Below are 20,131 nucleotides of genomic sequence, written 5' to 3'. Positions count from 1 at the left end.
CAGTAAGGCATCCATGTAAACTGCTTTCATCAGTCCAACACTGAAACCTGATTGTAAAAGGAACAAATTTGCTTTCCCACAGAATAAACCTGTGTTTATCTCTGCAATTGAACCAATCACAGCTTGGTTACAATTATTTTAATTGTATGCATGACTATTAATATTTTCAGTCTTTAAAGGTCATTAAGGATGTTGTGCCGCTTCCAGTGAATGAGATTTATCTTTGAATTTCTGGTTGCTGCATCACACCCTAATAAACTGCATAGCCATTTACACAATGGAGAGAGAAAGAGACAACTTTAGGATGGATTATGTATTTATAGGATTACCTTGTACTGCTGTCACTGGTTTGGTTTTATAACTACTATATTTTTAAAACTGGGTTGTGATGACTTCTGTGTGGGTGAGTGGGCAGATAGGCAAACAGTGAAGGGAATCCTAAGCATAATGTAATGCTTGAGCCTAGCCTATATTTTGTTTTAATATCACATTAAAACATTTTCAGCTACATTTGTGAGAAAGATTCAAATTACTGTGAAGACGTTCACTGCAGAGGAACCAAAACCAGCTTGTGCAAGTGGCAGTGCCTTATCAGGAGGCAGGGAAAGAAGTAACTGGATGCCAGGAGCAACTGCATTGCATTATTAGCAAAGCAGGAAGCACCTGAGGTGCCTTTTGGCAACTTGCCTAACTTCAGTCTGTGCTCAACTAATACATTCAAGGAACTATAAGTCATTCCAGGTGGAGAAAAAGCCACAGCTGAATTGCTAGATAATATAAGCACTCTAAGCCAGCTTCTTTCAAGCTGTATGAAAGTCAAATATATACAGTGCTAGGCATATAACAGTTTTCCATGCACACACCCATCCCTGTTCCAAGCCTTTCACTATTAGTGAATCGATTCCCAATACTTTATTTTTACTTTATGCTTTACCCTTCTTGATCATGTCCACACTAGCAATGCATAGCTCCGACATTTTCCACTTGATGATCCAAAACTATAAATATTTTTAAAGACATGAAAATTTACCAAAAAGAAGCTCCCACAAATGATTTCTGACCTTTCAAGTCTGATTTCAGGTGACTGTAGGACAGGCAGTAATTTTAAAGGTAAAAAAAGAGTGTGTAAAGACACCCATACCCAACTCAAGATTCTAATGCAAAAATGTCAGTTCCTCAGGGCACAGACTGTCATTCATTACTGTACCTGGCACAAACTGGGTCAAACTGGCTGCAGCCTCAGGACACTGCATTAAATAATGAATAATACCTCCTTTAAAGTGTCTGATCTTAAGGATTCCTGTCCTGATGAATTTCAATTGAAAGCTCACATCCTTCAACTCAATAAGAGCTTCTCCTTTTCATACTTGCTAAAATTAGTACGTATGTTCAGCCCAGCCCATGGTTCTCTCTTTTTAATAAACGCAACTAACAATGAAGATTTAAGCTAGCTTATGATTTTTGCTGACTGCAGAAAAGTTAGTGGTTAAGCTGAGCTGCAAGAATAAAAAGAATACAGGTTGGTGGGAAGTTAATAATTACAAACAATTTCCATACAAAAAAAAAGTAAAATCTCGAAGAGTTATTTACAATTGGAACAGCAGACCCATCCTACCCTCTTGACTGTCACTTACAGCAGGGTCTTTAGTACAGCAAGAGAATGGCACACCACAGCGTTCTCGACTCGCGTTGGAATCTGTGCAATTGAAGTAAATATTAAGGTTCCAGTCATCAGCTCCAAAAGCCCCACAGCACTGCCACTAGAACAAAAAAAGGAGAGCTTCTTAAATTTCAGAACAGAAATCTCAGCATTAGTAACATGCACCATTGCTGCCAGCTTCCCTCTAGCTTTCAAAACAAAATCTGAGACTCCCACTGCTTTCATTGAAACTGGCTTTTTTTGTTTGGTTGGGGGTTTCGCCATTTTTTAAAAATACCATTCCAGACCTGCAAGGTGTTCCAAAGTTATCATGTGAATAAAGTTACGTTTACACATTGCTATGCTGCTCTCCGGAGAGAAACCAGTGGGTGAGCTGCTAACCACAGAGTTGCACAGGCCTACAAGCTCAGGTCCAAGGGACAGCAGAGCCAAGAATGCAGTATTTTGTCCAGTCTAATGGGCCCTGGATTTTCAAAAAAACCAAGCTCCAAGGGCTACACTGGTACAGCTATTCCTTTTGCCAGTCTGGGGGAACTTTGCCTGGCTGTACGTTGGACAGTATGAACACATTGTTCCCTGAGCATCACACATTGCACAATTAACACCTTTACTGAATCCTTCAAAGAGTGAACTGCTGGAAGGCAGGCTTAGTCTGTGGCAAAACATGTTGAACACACAAGGAATTGGTGTGTATCGCTGAACATACAAAGAATGGACTGGACACCAGTGAAGCACTGATGGTTTACAGCATTTAAGGAGCTAGACCAATGAAGCCATTTATGTGAACTTTAAAAAAAATGTAAAATTTAAAACTCCACAAACAAACCACATTTTTAGAAGCACTGGAATAGCAATTCTCTCTTTCTAGATGTAGCACAGTTCTCTTTGCAATACCTGAACGTGCTGCCATCATGCACTATCTCTACTGGTTGAAGTAGCTCACTCTCACTACACGGGCTGCCCCTGGCTTATCTGAGTGCTAATCCAGTTAGGGGAGAAAGCTCTATGTAGTGACTGCAAAATTGGACTGTAGCCTTTGGCTGCATACAAGTGGACCACTGCTTTCAGACTGTAGTGACCTTTGACCTTCTCTCAAAAGATTCAAAACAGAGTGAGAATCCACATCCTGTTACTTACCATTTTTCCCCCAGGATCAGAGAAGCAAATCAAGCATTGAAATTATTTTAATTGCAGAATGTACAAAAATTAATAAACATTTATTCAACCAACATGTAGCCATGTTAGCCACACAGTGCCAAATTCAAAGAGGACTTGATCAACAAAGGCCAGAACTGAGTACTGGAGAGGGAATGTACTGGCAGACCTTGTGTGCAAAAGTCAGGACAAGACTTCTCTACACACACTGATAAATTACAGAGCTTAACCTGCACAAGTGGGTGCACCACTGGCTTCACCCTTCCCTCCCAAGTGCAGATGTGGCATCACTTAGAGATGTCCTACAAGAACTCTGCAAGTGGCCTACTTTATTAGGCTAATTCCATTAAGTCTAATTCAGAAGAAATAACATTGTAGTTTCATTTGGACCAACTAAATACCTCTGCCATTCTGCAGTGTGGTGTAGCACTTCTAATGTTGCTAAAACTACACCAACATTCATCTTAGGACCAAATTAAGCTTAGAATAGGAACAATTTCTTAAACAGATGTGATAGCTTCTACAACAAAATATTTTAACTTGGTGCATTTGACACGCTATCTCTTAAGTCTTCAAGAAAAGTCACCCCAACTCTCCACCTTGTTTTATTCAGTCATACATCAATAAAGCCACTTTCCATGGGTGCTGTATGTTTGCAGAAGTTCTGTAAAGACAAATATACATATATTCAAAAGTATTATATGCTAGAATATTTCTGTTGCTCCTTGAAGAAGTAAAACAGATGGAAAGTAAAAACTAGGAGTAGGTATTTCACAAAAGCAAGCTTTACAAAAAAGTAAACACAGTCCAACTTACATATTCCTGTGTGAAGTCTATGAGGTTTTGTAAATCAATGTCATCTCGGTATGCTCTGATGTTGTTGTTTATAAAGAAATACAGTTGGTCCTTTATCCAGTCTTTGAACACAAATGCTAGAACACCAGCAGTGAGCTCCAAGAAGAAGATAATTCCAAGAAATACAGAAAACTATGAAGAAAATTTTAAAAGCCAAAATTATTTTCCTTTATGACCAAAAACACTTGCAAAGTTCACGATTATATCCAGTGATAAAGCTTTGTCTGTTTCAGTGCAAGTTCAAGCCATTTTGGCCCATAGGAAATTTTAAATGAAAAATACACCATTTTTACTGGAACTGTAGTACAAAAATCTTAATTCTATTCTAAAAAATAATAAAAATGCTAACAACAAATGTCCAAACCTTGGACATTGCACTGGGATTTTCAAAGTGATCCAAGAGAATTCACTGAAAATTTCAAGAGATGGTTAGTCACCACCACATGTAGGGCCCTTGAAAACCCATCTTAAATTTCTACATAGGCACTTACATTTTAGAAGCCATAAACAGCCACTAGTGCCAGTAAAATGCTTTCTACGTGACTTTTGCTTTAGATCCTCTTACTGGCAAAGCTTTGCCTAAGCAGACAAAGCAGAAATTGGTAACAGCAGAAATTAATTAATGACTAAGTCAGAGCGGAATGCCTATGAATGACTCACATCTACATTAAAACTAAATAAGGCTGCTATGATTAATGCAAATGCAATGGATGCCAAAGGCATTACTAATGATCTGCCACTTTCTCTAAGCATTTCCACTGAGTCTACACTGTTTTAAACCACTCAGGGGTTCTGGCATACTGGAAGTCCATCTCCTTTGCAACTGTGCCTTTGAGTTTCATTTTAATATGCTCTCTGTGTGTTCAGATGCATTTTTAATTTCTCCTGCAGCTGCTGTATGGGAAGCTATTTCTGGTACAGCAGATGGGTTCATTTTAGGCAAGCTAAGAGAAGCAAGGAAGAAGAGGAAAAAAAAAGTGTTACAAGCTGCTTTATAAATGCCTCAAGAACTGTGACTCTCAGTTGCCTCCTCCCCTTATACAACATGTCTGTGGGAGCCAAATGTGTCACTTGGAGGCAGTTATTTCACTGGAAGCTTTTTCATGTATATGTTAGCAGTTAATGGTTATGAAGACACAACTATCACCCAGGCTGTGCCAACCTCTGGGAGTGGTGGAGGAAAGAATCTTTTTTGTTATACATCTTCAATTTATCTAAAAGGGAACATGATACTGTTATCCTCATCTTCAAGAGTCACAGGACAAAGGCTTTCAAAATATAGAATCAGGCTACTTAGCTAAAGAAGTTCTGCATAGTGAGGTACGTTTGTGCATCAGCAGCCCCTTCCCTAACCAACAGTCCAGCCCATAGATCAAAAAAACTTCATTTTCTTTACACATCCTGGGCACATTCTCCTCCCTTTCTCTTTCTCAGGCCCCAGCATTGAAAGCAATGAAGCCTTTTCCAATCAGCTGAATGGCACAGACTGAGGGTATCAGCCAGGAACCCCTTCTAACAGTCCTATCTCCTCTGTATCATAAGGGGCCCTTGCACAGCAGAAGCCATGTGGGTCCCATTCAGTGGTGTATCTACATCCCTCATATTTCATAGGCAGCTTGTTACGGACTCTGAGTTCAACATGCAGATTCTCACAAGAAATTTCTCTCTTTTTGTGACAGGGAAGCAAAATGTTAGGCTATATCCATATGAAAAGCAGTAGTTCCATGTTATGATTCTTACCACCAATCGTTTTGAATCTTAAAAAAACACAGTCAGTAAGCATCAGAGACTGAAGAGCTGTAAAGTGTTATAAGCTAAGTGCTTTCATGGCACTCTGACACTGGATAACAGCTTCCCCTCCAAAACACCTTTTAAAAGCTTAACACAGTTAAACAGAACAGAGAGCATGGCATGCTGTGTAAATGATGAATGTCACAGTCGCAAAGGCTACTTACGAATTTGAGAAGAAAAGTGTTTTCTCGTAAAGCTCCAATGCATCCTGCAAATCCCAGAATGAACATAACTCCTCCTACCACTAGGAAGAGCCAAACAGGATCAAAGCCTCCCAGATCAGTGATGGAGGAGATATTGGACAGCACTCCCTGAGAAAGAGACAATGCCAAGGAATAAAAAGGATGTTCAGCTATCCATTGTACAAATCTTGCCTGCATTTTTCTTCTTAAAAAGGAAGAAGACTACAGCAAAATAAATGTTCTGCAGTACAGCAAGAAAACACAATTAAGAAAATCTTTGTATCCCAAAAGAGATAAAAAGTGCAATTATGTGCAGTATTTCTTAATCAACATGACAATGAGTAACAAAATGTTCATGAAGAATCCTCTGTAAGAGACCCACAGGGCATTTTCTTCTTCTGTAGCTACAAGAAGTAGTCTATCAGAAACTCAGACTAAATATTTGAACAAAGCTCAATCTTATTACCCACGCTGAGATGCATTTCACATATCATATACATCATTTATGTAAACACACAGTTACATGTTATGATAGAAAAAACAGTTAAAAGCAAGAAAACCTGAATTTAGCATTTATGCTCAGTAATTACAGCAATCGTCAGAAATTAGAAGTGAGCTCCTAGGTTGCAGCATCTTACAACAAAAAAATTTTCAACAAATTTTGGCAAATAACATTTATGGCCAATTCAACTTCAGCCATCTATGGTACCAAAACCTCATTCTAGAAATAAAGTATGGCTACTGACTAATTAGATAGCAGGAAAAAATTGAAAATAAGAAAGTCTCTTAGTAGGACGAGAGACAGTTATGAACTTGTCTTGGGACATGGTTAACACTAACTTAGGGTAGACCAATAATATGTTAAACAACATATGCTGTGTTTTAGATATGACAGGCAGCACAGTCTGCTTGTAATGCCATTTTTGCCTTAGAAGCAGAGCTTGGGTTGCCACACCAGTAATCCTGAGGAACTAGTTTAATTTTTGAACACATTTTAGCCAGAGTTTGGATGATGTTGAACAGATGGATCATATCAAGAAGCAAGTACAAAGTTTCCCCTACTCCAGCAAGTTTGCACAGGAACAATTACAGTTTGCTCATGGTTTTTGGCAGGAAAAAAATGCTAAAGTGTCACTATTTCTTCATTCACCTACCCAGTGCTGTAGGTCAATGCAAAGCACACTGCTGTGTTTCCTCAAAGAAGCCTGAACCCAGGCTGTGTGCTTTGGACTACTGCTTCCTCTAACTCTTAAATGATGCTGTCACCTGAGAAGCATCAATAGAGATCTCTACATCTACAGCTCCTTATTTGCAAAACTCTAAGGTTCATCCTTTTCCTTCTTCCTGTTCCTATTCCCTTTGTCTCTTTGAAATAGTCCCAAAAGAGTACCAATTTCGAGGGAAGTTATCATAATCCCATTTCCAGAGGTTGACAGTAACATTGTTAATGATGACTGTTCACAACTGTGGCTTTAGACCTGTGATTATTTTATATATATATATATATATATATATATAAAAATAAATAAATATGTATACATGCTCATTTTGGACCACTCAAAACATATCAATTGTCATGTAACCAATATCTCTAACACATTACTTCATGTAGTCTGCAACCACTTTCCTAGAGCTTCCCAAGCAAAACCTGAGTAAGTAGTAAATGAAGACAGTACTCAAAGCTTTTTAATTCTGCAAACAAGGACAGATAAAATATACATGTGAATTTCACCAATGGACACATCGAGGAGCCTTAGAAAAGGCAGAAACCCAAAGAAAAATCTGACTAGAACACAATCCTAAAGTATGAACAATAATCCAACAGCATGAATGACATTCTCAAAGCATATTCTTCTCCCTCCTACTACAGGAGGCTATTGCCTAAAAGGGATGAAAAAAAAATTTAAAAAACCAAATCACATTCATCACTTTCCTCCTACATTACATACAGTACTAGCCTTACTGTCATTCATTAAAAAAGCAAAAATAGATGTAAGGAACAATATAACACAAAGCCAGCACTGCTATCAAAGCAGAGCAGTTGGCCTGTCCCTTTTTCTGGTACCATCTCAGTGAAGAGATAATACACACCAAGATGAAATGAACACTTACCTCTCATTAACACGTCTACTCGTGCAAAAGTTTTTCTACTACTTTTGTTTCATTACATTTGTCAGAGAAAAGAAATCCAAACCAACTTTCTGGCTAAGAATAACAAGCAATATAAACAGGATAATCCAACAACACACAAACCTTTGAAAAAACAAGGCCTTGGCCCTACACAAGTCAAGACACATGAGCTCTGCCTCAAGGGGGAGAAACAATTACTTATTTCTTCACAAAGTGTTAAAGTCTCTTCCTCTGTGCTCATATAGTTACCATAAGATGAGAATAAATTCTGCCCTAAAGCAAGCACTATTGCTCTTTTCTTTTAACATTAGCTGATTTTGGAATTAATGGACTGTAGCATAGTAGAGAGAAGAAAAACCAGTCACTGGAGAAATAGTGTTGCCTTTATATTACTTGTATTTACTTTTTAAAAAATCTAAAAAATATTAAGAGTTCTTTGAGTCTCTCTTCATAAGACACTTTGTCTTTCTTTAAAAACAAACAAAACAGAACCAAATAAATCAACAAAAAACTCAAAGCAAATTACCATGATGAATTAACTTCTTTCCATATGAAAGTAGTAAAATTCAAATTCAAAGAAATCCAAGTAAAATTCAGCTGGCCTTTGTGGACAATACTGTTAGAGAAGACAGTCATAATACAAAAGTGGTAGTAAGAAACATGCCCCTTTGCATTTTGTCACACTCACACTCATTAATAATTCAATGGCAGCAAAATGTATTGAGCCAGTTTTATACTGTTTTTCCAATCCTGCCCTTTCTCCCTTCACTTGATTTTTCTAGAACTGCCAGGCTCTTAGCAGTCCATCATGCCAAACATTGGCCAGTCGCTCAGCAGCTATGATCCAATACATACTGAATAGAACAACACAGGCTTTATCTGCCATTGTTTGCTGTCCTTGGAAAGCACCTTTATGTGCATCTGTTGCTAGTCCACATATGGCAATCATAAGCCTAGCTTGGATAAATCCCAAATAACACATCCTGACAATGCAAAGCACATACTGCTGAATTCTCATTTGTACTCCGTATGCTCTCTACATATGAACCCCAAGTTATCAGTATTCTGGAGAGATATCTCAGGATACACAATCTTCAGAGAGGCTTTGTTAATAAAACAATAGCTAGCAGTGGGAATGAGAAACAGAGGCAATGCTCTGATTGCAGCTCAAGACACACCGAGGTAGTCTGATAGAAGATTACTGTTTACTACTTGAATACTATTTTCCAGTCTTGTACTCTGGACACTTACAAATAAGCTCTCTGAAGATGCAGCAGTGCAATGCCCCGAAGAAAAGCATATTTTGCTTCGAGCAGCAGGGCAACAACCATGGAATAATATCTCATTTTACATTGTTAAGAAGATCTAAATGTAGAGTCCTCTAGGCACATACTCTTCCTATCTACTACAAGTTTCTATAATGCCTACTACACCTACTGCCACAGCATCAAGTATTTTTTGGCTGCAACAAAAAGTTTGGGAAAAGTTTGACAGAGATGTACAAACACGTGGTAGTGACCAATTCTGTCTTCATCCCATCTTTAGCCAAAAGCAAAAGGGAACATTTCCAGAGGTGTTTGAGCAGATGATCAGCAATCTCGTATTCTAACACTGCATCCTCTGTGACACATTCTGAATCCTCAGGCTGAGCAGTCATGGAATATATGGTGACTGTCAATCCCTCTCTTACATCAATGCAAGATCTAAACAAACCACCTGTAAATACTTTAAAGTCAGGCTTTCAACAAATGCAAGGTATTTTCCCTCAGCAACACTACTGCAGTTGCCCACTACAACCACATTGCAATGTACTCTAACACTTTAACACTGAAAAGGAGGAACAATTTTTTTCTCGAAACGCATTCTCATTTTGAAGAATGGTTATTTTTGAGGTACATGCACATCACTTTCTCGGTAGTTTAGGCATGTGAGTGATCTGTATTTGGCAGGAAATGCTTTGTACAAAGCTACATACTTGAGTAATTTACTTCTCACTATGGTGTCAACCCAAGGCTCTGCTGCAGTCCCACAAGGAAAGGAGAACCAGCAGGACATATTCCCTGGCTGATCTCCAACTCATCTGTTTGCTCTGTTCCTCCACCCACCATAGCCTGTTGTACATTACAGTCCACGAGTTGCCATTTAAAATTTTAATCCAACAGCAATCAAAATTTATTTGGTGCAGTGAAACAACAAAAGCATCATCCATAAGTGAAATAAAATAAGTAACAGTGAAGTGACGAACATTCCCTTTTTTGTGAAATGTACTTCAATCACTAGGATACAGTGATGCATGGATGGAACTGGAAAGTCTGACCCCATATTTCTACCCCACCTCAAATTCAGGAGAAGTCAAATTAAATAGAAAGACCTACTCTTTTCTTCAACACAAGGATGCTTTCCACCCCACCAAGAAATGTGAGACAACCAAGCCAGGCCCAACAAAAATTCCTGCAGAACTGGAGTCTTCTCCTCACGGTATGCGAGCACAGGTAGAAAATAGCTTGAGAGATGCCTGACAGGTCCTCTGTTGTCATACCACGTTTCCCCCGTGGCCAGAGCCCTCCACACCACATGTAGGACCTCATGTATAATTCAGGGAAGAACAAGGCAAAGGAAAAATGTTTGTCTGGAACACAGGAGCTCATTAATGTCCATCCTGATATAATAGCTGCACAATAGTTTGCCTTTATCCCATCAGTTAAGAACAAGGAAGCAATGGTCACATAAAAAGCAGTGAGGTGCACACCTCACCCTTTCTCCACCTTACTCTTTAAGATCATCAGAACAGCTTGTATTACTTTCCAGACAGACCCCTGACTCCAGCTCCTGCCTTTGGTGCACATCTACATTAGTATTTCAGGTCAGATGCAGCAGTCCTTTTGAAGTGATCACACACAAGTTGTGCTTCAGTTCACTCCAGGGAATAGTCTCAGAGCCCACAGACTGGATTACCTACAAATGAAGATGTGCCCCTGGAACAGAACTCATGCTTCAAGACATTCAGTCCGTGAGATCACACTAGAAATAGGTTGAAAAGAACTCAAACCTTTCCTAACCTGCAGAGCATGCAAGCTGGATCTTCAGCACCACTTCATCTCCTACTCATCCATCCCCTCTGCCTGCATTTAGCAGACACAGCCCTTGCAAGCTGAGCCCAAAGCCAGACACACATTTTGGCTGGAGAAGTGACCCAGTGTTGTCACACCTACATAACCTGATGTGTCCCTGAGCTCCTTAATGGGGCCAAAGAGAAGGGAGTCACAAGTGCATTAAACCAGTGACATTTCCAGATCATCTGTTGCTGAACAGCTGCTGTTTTAACAGGCACAGTAGCAAACTGCAGGACGATAGAGAATGACTCTGACTGAAAACACTTCAGGCAGCAGCAATTTTGAAAAGCTGACCCAGTAATGAAAATTCAAGGCACAGTGAGTCAGAGACAACTTAGAATCATCAACCTAAGGAACAAAGAGGTGATACACTTGAGAGTATATGGAATTTGGCCCACAGGAGTGCACGTAAAAGAGGAGGACTCAACACAACAGTAGTATGGGAGAAATCAGCTATTTTTCATTTTTCATTTCCACCAAGACGGGGAAAAAAAAACTTCTCTGTTGCAATGTCCCATTACTAAGAGGACAAAAAAAAAAACAAACCTAAAACAAAAAACAACCACCCAACCAAAAACCACCACACCACACACCCAAAAAATCGTAAGATCAGAAAAAGATACATCAATACAAGATCTTCTAAAGCATTTATATTTGCTAACAAAGGTTTAGCCTTTTCACAGCCTTGCCTGCAGGATTTAGTATCACTGGCAAACAGTAACATCTGGGGGATGATGGTAAAAAAAAATATTTTCAAATGTATGATTTTAAAATGGAATAAATGTCTCTCTGCCTTGTTAGTCATAAAATCCATGTGGTTTCTCCATGCTGTGCATCTGAATGAACATAGAGCACAGAACAATAACTCATTGAAACATGCCAAATTAATTCTACTCCAGAATTTTGTCTCTGCAAGCAAGAAACTAGGTGGGGGATGTTTACAAATATTTCCTTGATTTTTGTTGGTTTTGCATTTCCCACAGCAAACAGTAACAGCAGCAGAATTTTATCTTTCAAGTGTCTAATGGAAAAGAACTACTCTAGCTTTCTTGTCCTGACAATGAAGAGTTCAATAGGGGAATAGTTGGCATAAATACATATAAAATAGAGATTTTTACACTTTTCAGGATTAATGATTATGAAGTGTGGGAACACTAGTAAACAATTTAAAAGCCTGCCTGTTTAGATTATGTATCTTTATGTACTGCAATTTAAATTAAGTGTAACAGTGTATCCCCTCCTCTCTTCTCCAGTCCTATAAAGACCACACACATCCTCATTTTAGAGACAAGATATCCTTGTCTTGTATCCTGTCTTTAGGTATCCTTCAGCCTATAAGGAACATAGGATATGTGCACAGTTTCCTTGTTGGCAATAATTTTTAGAAGAACACTGTGATAGACATGTATGCACAACAATTGTGGAGTAACTAGTGCATCACTCCTTCCTGATGTCTGCCACTCACTGGGACAATAAGAGAAGTGAGTACATTTTCTTGAAAACAACTTTAGTTTTCACTTCAGGGTAAGGAAACACAGATTTGATCTGACAAATTGTGATTGTTTCCATGTAGGGAGTTTTTCTTGTCCAAGAACACAATGCAGACCTAAATCACCTTTTACAAGTAGAAGTCTGTCTCAAAAGTTGAGACCCAGATTTAGAGCTCCTGCTGACTAAAAACACTGTGCTGGCACCCAGAGGTACCATACTGGTACTCCAAACTGCACACAACTTGGCTTCTGAGCTGAAGTCTCATCTTGTTATATTAATTTAACAGGAAAAGCTGAGAAGCCAAACTCATGCACATTGTCAGCTTCTTCCACTTCTCCCTCTTCATTTCTTGTAACTTTATACACAAGCTAATTTAATCAACAAAATTTGCATGCAGTCTTCCCTGTTTCAGTATCTCTTACTTTTGCTATCTCCTACTTAGAGTTTACCCCAAAACCACAGTGCTTTCCTTCTAAAAAGTCCCTCTCCATGGACAGCATCATAAGGTCTCAGAAGACATAACAACAACTCATCACTTAGGCTCACTACTCTTGAATATAAATCTCCTACAGGTAGCCAGGAAGCTTATTTTCCCAAGCACCTACTGGTATCACACCATGAACAGCCTTAAGACCATAGTATCTAATATATACAAACAAGGAGGGAAAGACACACTTTGTACAAGTCTAGGTTATTTTTAAGAGTCAACAGAAGACATGACTTGAAGTGGTTAATAAAACAATGAAATACAAGTATTTCCCCTGCTGCTGAGCAAAAGCGTTGTAAGTTGTTGAGGCTTAGTACAGACTCTTTGTATGTTAACAATGTTCATGTCACTGTTGTGGGGAGGAGGGTGGAAATCAGCTGCCATGGATGAACTATTTCATGGTACAAGCCCGAGCCTAGCGTGCCTGAAAACACTGTGAGACTGTGAGCTATACAGTACATCCATGTATAGATTGCTTTATTCAACCCCACAGTTTATTGCCTCCACCCCACCCCCAGCTCTCTTTCAGGTTCATGGCTCAGAATGCTAATTGCCCAGCTTTTGTTTAGGGCTGGCTGACTGGCTGTCAAGCCAATTCTATTGCCTACTTGACAAATGAGCTCTTTTGCCTCCCTGCAAAGGCCGTAAGGAAGGTCGCAAGGCTGCCTATTGTGCTTTTCTTCCTCACAAGAAAGTTTAAAGGGGAGAATTCAAGCCAACTTAGCAAGAAAAGAGAAACTAGGCACCAAACCCACAAATCCATCCAGAACTGGTTTTAACCAGCAGCCAATGGGACTCCTGTGAAGTGCAGATTATTTCTTTACATCCTACAGTTTTAATGTGGCCTGGAACACTATCTTTTTACCTTGAAAAGATTCTGTGAAGCAACGTAAGTATATAAAAGTTGATGGCCAGGCTATAAAATCACACAGCTGAATACAAAGCCACACAATTCAAAACAGAAGTTAAGCAAAATCTTTCCCACCACGAAATCAAGTTTACAGCAGGAGTCCTGAAGAACTACTCCTGCAAAAAAACCCTTACAAATTTACACATTCTACAACAGCAGTGTCAAGTTCAACTTTGATAAACAGTTAGTTCACTAAGGCAGCAACAAGTCTTCACAGAATGGCTGAGGTCATCTGGCCACCTAGCTCGCGCTGCCCATGACCATATCCTGATTGCTTTGGAAAAAGCCATGAAGACAGAGACTTCAAAGCATCTCTGGACAAACTGTGCCAGCGCACAGTCACCTTCACATTATTAAAAGGTGTTTCCTTAAGTTTAGGGGAAACACCACCTGTGTTTCATTTTGTACCCATTTCCTTTGTCACTGAGCACCACTGACAACAGCCTGGCTCCATCCTCTTTGCACTCTTCCTTCAGGTATTTCCATACTGTAAGATTCCCTAAGCCTACTCTTCTCTGGACTAAACAGCTCTAGTTCTCTCAGTCCTTCCATGCAGGAGAGATGTCCCAGTCCCTTAATCATCTATGCTGCCCTTTGCTGGATTCTCCAGTATGTCAGCATCCCTCTTGGGCTGGGGAGCCCAGGACTGGCCTAGGTCTGGCTTCACCAGTGCTGAATAGAGAGGAAGAATTCCCTGCCTCAACTTGTTGGCAACACTCCTAGTACTGCCCAAGCTACACGAGCCTTCTCTGTCACAAGGACACAGTGGTGGCTCATGGTTTGACTTTGTGTACACCAGGACCCCCAGATCCTTCTCTGACAAGGCACTTTGTTATCTTACAGTGTCCCATTACAACAGCCCATAGTGCCTAAGGGAGACCCATCCTAGCCTTAGGCAAGCAGCAGTCTAGCCAGAGATGTGCTTTTCAGTTATGTTACAGATCTCTCAGGCCCGGGGCTTCATCTACTTGGCTTTCGTCTTCAACTCCTCATCAGCAGTAAAAACAGCTCTGTGTGGAATCTCACTGATCTGCTCCCCACTAAATAACACAGGGCCTGTGAGCACCTGGAACTTGGTCCTGCTGACTGCAGGCTTTGGCCAGTGCCTGTCCTCTAACGAGCTGAATGAAATACAGGACTCAAATTGGCTTGACACAAGTCAATTTTTCCATAATTCTTCTACAAAACTCGAATCTGTCTGTGCTCAAGAGCTCTGCAGTTCGGCTATACCTATATAGCATTTTGATTGTTACAGCCATGAATTGAAACAGTCCATACTAAGCACTGCCAAACACAACAGTTAAAGAAGCTGAGGAAAATGCTCATTTTCAAGGGAAAACCTGTACTTTAAACCAACAAACAGTATTTTACTTCTTAATTTAAAAAAAAAAAAAATCAGAAAAACCTACTACATAAGGAGCCTGGGTTAATGCATATTAAACTGCAGTGGTTTTATTTCCTTGTCTTAAAACAACATGGCTTTTTCTCCCACTTTCAGAATCTGATTAAAAACAGTTTAAGATGACTTGATAACAGATGTCCAAACCTCAAGTAAAAACACAAGCTCTGGCTTCTGTCTATGAGCAATTATGAATTGAATGCATTTTCCCTAGAAAAGGATATGTGCTTGGCCATACAGAAAATATGTAAACCCTAACAAACCAGGATTCCGCCAGAACATCTTCTAGCGGTAAGACTGGCATAATTTAGACTTCAAACAGTAGACTACAGCTGTTTTCCCTTTACCTGCTCATTGACTCTAAAGAGGAATCATTTGTGTTACCTATTGTAATGATACAAAAATATTCAAATCTCTTCTGTAAAGCCACTCCTAAACAATGCAGTTTTCTAGAGCTTACACATAGGTACAAGCTCTGAGACTATGTTCAGAGTACTAAATAAAACATGTTTTCACATCTTCGACAAATAAGAAAAGTCAGAGCACCTCTTTCTAAGCCTCTTTGAACTATCCAGCATCAGTATCATATGGTATGTAAACATACATATACATCTATACAGGTGTATACAGCGTGCATTGATTAATATCCCATTACTGTTTGTAATGATCTACATCCAAGGCAAAAGCACAGAGCAATTAGACTATAACTTAACTCAATATTTGTCCTGAATTTTTTAGAGGTGGAACTCCAGAGGTTCCAAATGTGTTGCTTGTTCTGCTGCAAGCACCAGTTATTACATCTTAAGTGAAGATCAATTTATAACTTAGTGTTTTCCATTAAAAGAAGAAAAAACTATTATGTAACTGAATATTGTTAACAGCCAGGTTTTATTATTTTCAATCTTTGGAACAAAGAAGAAAAGGAAATTCTGGCTTTAATTTTAGCTGTTGTCTTTTAGCGAGCCAAACACTTCATCCAGTAACCCAAGACATACCGACCTATGTATATTATGCCTTGATATTTTATCTTCTTCCCAACTTCTGCAGCAAGCAAACTAAAAATTAGGCTCTGGTTCAGGAATGCTTTCTTTCCCTGCCTGCTCAACTCACACACATGTACGTCCTATTTTGAAGCTGCTTTTACAGTCTTGCAACAGAGAGTGTTCCAGCGGCCAGTTTCACTTGCACAAGTGAAAACAATGATTATTCTGCCTCAGGTTTGCATTGGTTTTCAGCATTCATCTTGGCTTTCAGTGTTCTGGCTTTGTTTTTTAAGAGGAACAGCAACTAACATGCTATGTTAAGGCAATGCCTAGTAGGGTGTTTTTCAGAAAGCTGCTGCCTTCTAAGACACATAGGCTCCCTCTCCATTCCTGGGGACACACTGCCCATACTGCCTCAGCATGTTCTGGTATCAGAGCTGCAGTCTGACTGTGCAAGTATTGAAATGGTTATTTTACGGGCAAGTGTCTGCCACCATTTCTTGCCAAGGTATTTGTGGGAAAGATGCCAACAGTGTTACTTTAGGTGACCCAAGCGAAGGTTTTATTTGACAAAGAGGCTTGATTTTGTTTCAGTAGAAACTGTGTGTTAACACAAAATATGCAGCATACTAGTGCTTCAATATTCCACCAGAAGAAGAGAGATAAAGAGGAAAAACAAACTTTGATGCTATACTCAACTTACCTTTTCATTCCATGCCCACAATCCAATCCCAAGAAATGCTATGCCAAGGAACTAAAAGGGAAAAAAAAAAAACAGGAATTAGAAATTTGTGGTGGCTTTAGTCTGGTTTTTTTTTTAATATATATACATATTGGCTCATCCTCTGTTGGATAATCAATTTTATCAGGACTGAGGGCATTTAGTGAGAGTTTTACAATCTGTATCTAGTTATTTATTTTACAATTCAACTATTGTAAACTGAAGAATTTAGAAGTTGCACAACTCAGGGATGTTCCACATAGGAACAGGAGGTGCCCTAAGTGCCACTTTATCAGCACCAAGCACATAAGGTTCTTTTGGAGTTCGTAGGACTCAAAGCAAACTCCACAGTCAAGGAATGTATTTTACTATTGCATTGCCACTGCCTGCACAAAGCAGCTGTCCTCACAGCGCTCTCCCAGTGAAAAAGTTATTTAAAAAATCCTAAATATATGTTTATTATCCATTTTAGCAATATTGTCCACAGAAAATAACCCATAATTTCTCAGGGGAAAAGTAATAAAAATAATATTGGTCAGAAAGACCAAGAATTTTTAAAAGCCCTGAAGCCAACAATTTTTTACTTTTCTGATACTGACTGTTTCATAAAGGATGTTACATTCCCTTTCTCCTCCAAGGGATCCAAACTCAATAGAATCTTTCTCCCATTATGGAAAATGGAATACCATCTTTGATTCTGTTATATCCCTGTGTTCTCCATTCCACTGAATAATTTAAAGTGCATCATTTCCCTCCAAATCCACATTGTTTCCATACAAAAGCTACACTAATGATCAGTGAAACAAGCAAAACAGGCAGAATAAGCACTCCATCTCCCAACATCATCACTGCATATTTGGCACGATACAATATCAGTCATATAACATGTTTAAAAAACATTTAGTAAATGTCTGAGCACATCTCCAAATGTCCATCTGTCCAACTTGCATATCTGATTTTAAAAGTGCTGACTAAAAACAAAACTATTTTCACTGTAATTTCAGAGCATGTTATAGAATGTGGCTCAAACATAAAACTGGTTTTCTTTGTCATTTCTCCACACTGCAGTGTACAGACATTTTGGCACATAAATATACTTTCTCTTCAGATCTTCGTAAACAGTTAAGTATCCTAATGATTCCTCTTTTGCAAGCAGGACAAAAGTGCTTTGCTGTTGAATAATGGGAGGAGGCAGGAATAAACTTTAAGACCTTTCCCAGAAGTGATTTCAACAGTTTCAAAGAACGAGTCGTTCCTGCTTACATGCAGTTTCTTTGAAGGGGCAATTTTAGCTTTGTATTCCAAGGACATCTGTAAAGAATAACCCAGTATCAAGTGGAATATGTTCACTACAATGCCCTGAATTTCCCTAACATGCCTTGCATTTCTGTAACTTTCTCTTCCAAGTGTGCCGTGCTAGCTACCCAGAGGACCATGCACACTGGGAATGAAACTTTTCCTTTTTGACTTGAAGACTCACGACTGTAAATTTAAACAATGCTACAAGTCATCATTCTTCAAAGGAAGCTATTGCAGGCTTGGCTGCATTTTAACAAAAGAGAAATGGAAATTTTTCCTAGATGGAAAGCAAGACTGCTGGTCAAGAAAGCCTTATTTCAACAGCCTTAATTATTTATAAAGTACAACATGGATTTGAGAAAGTCAGTGCAGCCTGTCGTGATACACCACAAAAAAAAAAAACAAAAAAAAGGTCATCTTACCTTTATCAAAACTGCTTTTTTTTATGGTTATTAAGCTTGCCAAAAGATTGTGTGTAATCTTCCTGACTGAACTGATTATTTGAAACTTGAGATAAAGCTGTTCAAGTTTCCAAATATCTCTCAGACAAATGCAGCTCTTTTTTGCAGTAACAGGCTCCTTTCTTACACAGTCAAAAGCACCAGGCTGAAGGAACAGGAGTGGAGCGGGAGAAAGCAATATATTATAAAAATCCATAGGCTGCATTTGGAAGTGACAAACTGTTATTCGTAAAGGGGCACAAAACATTATGTTTTGTGAACAGGTTAATATGGTTTTGAACAGAACAAGCATGGAAAACTCAAATGGAAGTATTTGATCAATACATGTGAATGTAACTTTACAGCTACACACATCAGCTGCAGGTCTGGCCCAGCTTCACTAACTTTATATAAATTTAATCCAGTCAAGTGTCCTGATCCTTCACCAGGACTTGAGACTTAAAGATGATCTTACCCCATGGGTTGCAAAAGGTGACTTAGGAGTAAACTAGACAGGTCTCAAGCCAGGCCAAACACATCTCTGTTTACAGACTGGGTGATCAGACTGTACTGTGCTAAACTGAAGCACCTAAAAAGACAAGGTAGTCTAGCTTCTATCACAAAAAACCAGAAAACTCAGTTCTCAGAGTTTTCATGAGGATAAGAGAATTACATGCTGCTCAGTCCTCTCCATACCCTAAGCCAGAAATGTTTTTTTGAGCAGATGAAGAAGAGCAGATAATGAACTACAAGCAAGACCCATTAGGAGAAAAAGATTTGGAATGGAATCCTGAACTCCATCACAGGATACTGTGGAAATCAAAAGATTAGATAATTAACAGACAGCCCATAGCTATTGAAATGTGATTCTGATGCAACTTCTGCCTCAGAAAGTTTTCACACTGTCGCTCATTGGGAGATTACAGTCAGGAGACGATTCCTGTATGCATGCTTTGTTGTTTAAATGCCTTTTGCCTTGGAGAAACTTTACTTGCTTTACTCGAGACAAAATACAGAGGTAGGCAGACCACTGACCTAAGCCCCTACAGTCATGCTCCAGAAAGGCCCACCTTTGCACAAACACAGCCTGCTCTGGGGATAAAACACACAGGAATGCTCTCGGTAATCCCCACTGGCAGAAAACAGATGTTCATAAGAAGACTTACACCTCTCACCAGGATTAACTTTGGATTTTCTTGACAATTATGAAAAACTCCTGCATAGCCCAAAAATATTTGGAAGCAATTCCAATGAGCATTAAAAAGGTGGAAGTTTACCTCATTATGAACTAAACACTTTACAGAGAAAAAGTCTCAATTCTCCATAGACATCTTGTGAGACCATCTGGTCTAACTATAAATGGTCACTGGTACAGAGCATGCAAAATCTTGATTTCCTTTTTTTCTTTCCTTTTTTATACAATAATTTGCAGAATATTTAAACATTTCTCTGGAGCATTAGCCTTACCAAAAAAAAAAAAACAAAAAAAAACTTACATTACAATACTTTCTCAGC

The 20,131-nt window shown here is 39.1% G+C and overlaps 1 protein-coding gene across 2 annotated transcripts in view; it reads right to left on the bottom strand.

Moving 5' to 3' along the window:
• Positions 1–20,131, bottom strand: part of TSPAN5 (tetraspanin 5) — an 85,117-nt gene that overhangs the window by 7,534 nt on the left and 57,452 nt on the right. For both annotated transcript variants that reach the window (XM_085057971.1, XM_085057972.1), the window contains exons 2-5: positions 16,860–16,910; positions 5,626–5,772; positions 3,632–3,802; positions 1,635–1,760 (exon numbers count right to left, since the gene is read on the bottom strand). In XM_085057971.1, coding sequence (XP_084914097.1) covers positions 1,635–1,760; positions 3,632–3,802; positions 5,626–5,772; positions 16,860–16,910 — 495 coding nt within the window. The remainder of the gene's footprint in view (positions 1–1,634; positions 1,761–3,631; positions 3,803–5,625; positions 5,773–16,859; positions 16,911–20,131) is intronic.

Source organism: Lichenostomus cassidix, chromosome 4 (assembly GCF_008360975.1).
Source record: "Lichenostomus cassidix isolate B80296 chromosome 4, HeHo_3.0, whole genome shotgun sequence".
Taxonomy (NCBI): Eukaryota; Metazoa; Chordata; class Aves; order Passeriformes; family Meliphagidae; genus Lichenostomus; species Lichenostomus cassidix.
Note: the sequence above shows the minus strand (reverse complement) of the source record. Positions and strands in the feature narration are given on the sequence as shown.